At 41.0% G+C, this 6,311-nt stretch overlaps 1 protein-coding gene across 3 annotated transcripts in view; it reads left to right on the top strand.

Moving 5' to 3' along the window:
- MAD1L1 (mitotic arrest deficient 1 like 1) overlaps positions 1–6,311 on the top strand; it is a 344,649-nt gene that overhangs the window by 157,813 nt on the left and 180,525 nt on the right. For all 3 annotated transcript variants that reach the window (XM_042437442.1, XM_042437440.1, XM_042437441.1), the window contains one exon: positions 986–1,076. In XM_042437442.1, the coding sequence (XP_042293376.1) occupies positions 986–1,076 (91 nt within the window). The remainder of the gene's footprint in view (positions 1–985; positions 1,077–6,311) is intronic.

The following is a 6,311-nucleotide window of genomic DNA, read 5'->3' as shown; positions in this document are numbered from 1 at the left end:
AGAAGAGGTTTGCCATTGCCCTCCTCTGCGACTGAGAGAGTGTGACTTGCCCAATGTCACCCAATGGGTTTGCATGGCTAAGCTGGGGTTTGAACCCTGGTTTCCAAAGTCATAGTTCAACACTCAAACCGCTGGACCACGCTGGCTCTCTACATAATGTTAGAAATGGTGCAAATCTCTAGCAAGGAATAGTGTCCCATCACCCAGATTTGGAGGGACAAGACCAGTCACATCTTGAGAAATTCCTGGTTTTTCATCATTTTTAATGGAAGTAGCACTCTTGCGATTTGGAAGTAACTCATCTTTTTACAGTAAGTGGTGCAGTAAAAACATAAACAACATAGTTACTCAGATGACTGGGAAACAGGCTTTTTAGGTTAGGACAAGAATCCTGAATGCCATTTTCAATCCTATTTAAAGGCACAATAGAACAAGTGCTTGAATTTTAAAACCACAAAATGAATCCTGTTTCAAGTAGAAAATAGTGTTTTGTTTTGTTTTGAATGTATCCCCTGTAATAGCTTTTTGGATTCTCCAAATATTGAGAGGCAACTAGCTACTAAAATAGGTGAAACCAGCTTTCACCAGCCTAGTGCCCTCCAGAGGCATTGCACTACAGTTTCCATCATCTCAAAACAACACGGGAGTTCATGCTGACTGTGGATGATAGGACTTGTGGCCTAACACATGTCACAGTGCCAAGCTGGCAAAGGCTGTGGGGCTGTAGATGACGAGACCAGCCTTTTTATCTTATAATAAGCATTTTAAATGGATTTTGAGAGAAAGGAAAATCAAGAGACTTAAAACTGGTGTTCTTTTCTGGCAGTGTAGGGAAGAAATGCTTCATTTTGCAATCTATTCCCCTCTTCTCTGAAACATGAGACAGAGATGGAAGGGGAAAGGATGGAGAAGGTTCTCCATAGGTATCATATGTAGTGCTTATTGCTCGTGCTTTCATTCTGTTATATCGTTTTTCTTCCCATAGATTAAAGATCGAAGAACTGGAGACTGAAAGGAGGCGGTTAGAAGAGGAGAACAGGTCTCTGGAGATGAAGCTGGAACAGTTTACCCTTCAGGTAAGCATTTAGGAAGCTTTGTTCGGCTCGAGAAGCATGCTGTTCCAACATGCTACAAGCATAGCCTGGAATGGTTGTGTCCTGGGTCTGTGGCCTTTCTCCCTTGCAAACAGGGCTGCAAGAAGGGGATTTCATCACACTCTGTTGGCTTTTTCCTAATAATGTCACCCTGGACATTTTTTATGAAATGGAAGATATTTTGTACTCCTTATCTCTGGAGTATTTACAGTTGTTTGGGTGGTAGGATATTATTGGGATTGGGATTCTTTGAGATTTAAGAATCTCGTTGCAAGATTTTGGCCTCAATCTTGGTTCCACCAAGAGTAGACTCACTGAAGTAATGAGATCTAGTAAGTATTGACTTACTCTTTAAGGCTTGATTCAGTGATATCTAGTCGATTCAATGGGATTCCAGCTTTTGTTGAGACTTCGAATAGAATTCAGGCCTAAGTGTTTAATTTGGCGGTTCATCTACAAGCACACTCCTTATTTTCCTTCTAGAATCCTTCTTGCCCTTCTAGTCCTCTAAACATTTTGCAAGAGGGACTTGGCTCTCATTAAATCTCTAGCATTCTGAAATACTGGCCTAGTTTGTGAAACGTATTTGACACACACACGTTCATACACCAAAAATAAAACAGTGATGCTATGGGCTGCTTTTCAGGAGATATTTTCTACCGTATACCTGTGCATATAGGAATCTCATGCGTAATATGGAAAACACCCATGCATTTTAGAAGTGGCTTTCCCCATAAAACTTATGTGAGCCAGGGTTGCCATATCTTTCCTAGTTATCACATATGACTGTTTGGGGGAATTCACCCCACCTTTCATGCTCCATGCTATGCCTGTGTACATAATATAATCTTGATGTATAAATGTATTTTGTTTCATTTTTTGTTATATTACTTGTAATTTCCCCCCCTTTAAGTCATGGTGATTCTCATGGTCTCTAGGGATGTGGATTTTCCACATCCTTGAAATGAAAGGATTGTTCACACACACAAAAAGGTCAACCACTGTTTTTGCACAAAATACAATGTTGTTGAGAGGGTTTTTTTGCACAAACTAATTTTTCGCAGACAATTTCTCCAAATGTGAAAATATCCACAGACTCTCCTCATGTTGTCAGGCGGGGAGGAAACCTTTCGAAATTATTCTTTCATGCAAAAACAAGATAAATAAAGATTTGCATTGCTACTTGTCTCCACTTCCATGCATGCGCCTGATAATTCATAAAAGTTACATGACTGGGAAGCCATCACAGATGCTTGTGCGGAAATGAGTTGTTATGAGCGCAACTTTTTGATTGTCTCTTACCTGCTACAATTAATATGCATACTCTGAAATGATGATTATATTTTCTCTTCATCCTTTTCCCATAATTTATTCATCCATTCTCTCTCTCTCTCTCTCTCTCTCTCTCTCTCTCTCTCTCTCTCTCTCTCATATAACCCAATATTGTTTCCAATGTATATGTATTTTAAAAAACTGTTCATGAAAAAGAAGGTCATGTAACTGATGTACTGATGATTGCTTTTGTCTTTTTCTATATTCCTTCTGACCCTCTTATTTGTGTTATGGCTTAATGAGAATTGAATCAAATATCCTCAATATGGGTAGCTTTTTGGATACATTTTCCTCTATGGGGTTTGATCTGGGAACGGTGAAGCTCGCTTTTTTTGGAACTGGTACATCCAACATCATCTGTACACGAACCCTCCTCTGTTCACAGTTGAATTTTGTTCACTCATTTCTAAACTTGTCTTGGTTTCTGCTGTGCCTGCCTCCCCAGAACAGCAGAAATATTATTTCCATTGTGTAATGTGCGTTACCATACCAAACTCATTTGTGCGGTTGATAGGCCTATGAGGTAGGTCACTTTTATTCCCATTTTGCAGGTGGGGAACTGAGTCTGAGAAGACAAGTGACTTGCCCACAGCCGCCTAGTGTGTCCATCCATGGCTGAGCTGGAGTTTGAACCCTAGTCTCCTGGGTCCAAGTGCAACTCTCTTTCTGCAGAAATGAACGAACTCTCCCTACTCATGTTGAGCAAACTGCGCTGTATGCAAGCCTGCTGTATCTTTTCTCTTCTCCTACTCTCTTGAAATGAGACCAGTGAAGACAGCTACCAAGAATATAGTCTGACTATAACATGCCCTACCCAGTCTCTTTTGTAACCCATTTTAATGTTGCTTAAGGATGTGAACTAGGTGTGGGTTTTTTTGGGGAGGGGACACTGAAAAGTTGGTTAGCAGCACATAATTGTGGATAGCAAAATAAAGATGAATGTATGGTTATTTTAAAATGACAGCAACAAATATTGTAAACAAATGGGTCTTTGTCTCTTCTTTCTGTTTTGAAAATCGCCTGGGTTGGAGCATTCACCCCAAGTTAGCAGAAGTGGCAGCAATAGAGTGAATGGTGTTTGTCACACAATAGCTTTATATACCACAGATTTATGGGGTGATGGTTGGGGTAGAGCAGACACTTTGCCCCCCAGAGGCCTTACATCCACCTCCACTATATCAAATATCACATTTTATAAAGACATCATAATCTCTTTTCTGAAAAAGTGACTGTTGGCTGGTGTAAAGATGGGTAGGTTGCTCTTCTCAAAACATAGAAGAGGGCTAGCATTTTGTTTTGGAATATAGTAAAGAATTCTTGTTCTTAGTGAAGGAGAAATGCTTTGCCTACTCCTTTTTCTATCATAGCAGCTGCTTTTTAGGCATTTCTTGTTTGAAGGTAGCATACGAGAACCTGAGCTTCTTTGCATTAAATCAAACCCTGTCCTGTGCAGAGTGTTGTTGTTGTTGTTGTTGTTGTTGTTGTTGTTGTTGTTATCTCTTCATTATCTCTGTCTCTCTTCCTTTTCTCAGATGTGCCAGGCACAGCACTGTTACGGTATTCGGCTCATTTTCTCTCCCTTCGCCTACTATAAATTATTTCTTGGTGGAGATTTTGGTCAATTTTTTAAATGCTGGTTTTGAAATTACTCAGATTCAAGACAGGCCATTGATTTCCTCTTGACACCTATTAGAAGCGGATCAAATTTCTCTTTTATTACCAGTTCCTAAATATTGTGATTGGGAATGGGGTGGTTGTAGTGACAGCTTTGATAAAACAGGGAGTTGGGAGCTACTGAGCGCTTTTAACCAAGCGGCGTTTAGCGTGACGCTTGTCATCCAGCTCTCCTTTAATTGGGCTGCTGTTGTCAGAAGGAGATGAAAGTATTGGACTTGGTGTTTGGATGCCCCAGTCTCCAAGGAGCACTTACAGCAGCTTTGGTTCCTCAGCAGGTTACGTGCTCTCATTCATTTCATATTGCATGCGCTGCCTTTGTGTGAAGTTAGCTGTCAGTTCACAGCTCTGGAGCAACGTAGCCTAGACTTAAATAAATCTCTGCTTTGGTTTGGGAGATTTGGAAAGGCTGAGGCTGTATGAAATTTGGTGTCTGCCATGCTTCTAGTCTAGCCCTTTAGATCCTGCAAGCAGTTGGCTTCTGAGGTCTCCCTGTGGCAGGGATTTTTCAAACCTATCTGCTCCCATTTGTTAATGAACCCATCTTTTTTGTGCTCTTCCAAGGAAAGGGAGTGTGAGACCATGTGGCTGTTTTCTATTAACCAGACTTTGTTGAATCTTGCAAGTGTCAAGCTCCACTGGAAATCAGGATCAAACCGTCTAAAGGGATTGCCAAAATGGAGAAATGAAGTTGATAATCCGTAATTCTGCACAGGTGGCCCATAAAATCCATTAGGTGGGTCATCACATTTGCCGAGTGCAGATTGCGAGCGCAATCGTGACTGATGCAGGTTGCTTGGGAAGCAGCCTGCGCCGCTAATTCAAAGAGCATTTGGGGCTGCTCTTAATAACTGCTTCACTTTGACATTGGTAAGTGTCGTGCTTCAAAATTGGTCTCCTCCTAGGTCAGAAATGACCCAAGAAGGTCACTCTGCACAATTCAATTTAAGGCAAGAATTGTCTTCTTAGCACAGAGGATTAGTTGGTCAGTGAAAGCCAAGGACTGACATGTTATGCCTCATGTGGCATTACCAAACATACTTGTGAAATATGAATGGGTCCCTGACAGTACAGCAGTAGACAGGTTATTAGAGGTAACAAAAGTCTTGTCAGAATAGATGACAGGGATTGAGGATAAGCTAAGGCTGTATAATTGATTTGGCAAAACCCAGAATAACAAAGCAAACTCTGCTGATCTGGGCAATTTGTACAAGAGTCAGAAAAGAATGAATAAATCCAGTTCAATTTTGGTGCAGAATGGCACAATCTGAAATACCTTTGACCAATCCAGAGAGTTAGATATTAAAAAGAAGGAGAAAAGCCAAACAGTGACTCTCCAACATGGTCATATAAAGCAGTGGGATATGGAGTGAAAAAAGGGGACAGTATAGTACTTAGAGGTGGGATTATTTGGGACCATTGAAGTTACATGATTAGCATCTCATGTCAAGGAAAAAGCAACATGGGATATACAGTAAATGAAATAAAACATGTATGTGAGAGTCAGGGTGACTCAGCAGAAGCCAATTGGGAACCACACAGGTGTAAATGGTAATACAATTAACAAGTCCTGAGAGCCAAGGACAGAGATGCAAAGTGGATAATTGGACACACCTGACAATTGTTAAGTGGTCAAGGCTGAGATGATGAAATCATTAATTGTAGGATGAACCAAGAGAACCAATGAGAATGATGTACACGCCTACTGAGGTGGGAAACAGACCACAGTAGGTGGTACCATGCATTGACTATAATAAGGACTATGCATCCCAATGTATTTTGTGGCTTGTAGTGTGGGTAGTAGTAGTGGATAGTGAGGAGTAGAGTATTGTTGTGTTGGATAGTTTTGGAGCTGTATATAGTAGAATAAAGTAGATCTTTTATTTAAGACTACTGAGTGGTCTGGTGTCTTGGGTGAAGCTACAAGAACCAGCTGGATCCTGAAGAAGAAGGGTGAAGACTTCTGTGGAAGCAAGAGTGAGAAGGCTTGGAGAGTTTGTCGGGGTCTTCAGCCTGTTCTCTGTAACTCTTGCTAAGCTATAACCACTGGCCAAAACTGGTCAGCGCAGTGCACAACCAGGTGGTGAGTTCAAGCCAGAGGTGAAGAGCTACAACTCCCATCATCCCTGACATCTCAGACCATTTCTTTGTTCTGTGTTAATACCAAATCATGAAAGAACTGTGCTTAGGAGACTGTGATTTTTTATTGTC

This window comes from Sceloporus undulatus, chromosome 8 (genome assembly GCF_019175285.1).
Source record: "Sceloporus undulatus isolate JIND9_A2432 ecotype Alabama chromosome 8, SceUnd_v1.1, whole genome shotgun sequence".
Lineage (NCBI taxonomy): Eukaryota > Metazoa > Chordata > Lepidosauria > Squamata > Phrynosomatidae > Sceloporus > Sceloporus undulatus.
This window is presented reverse-complemented; position numbering and strand designations above follow the sequence as displayed.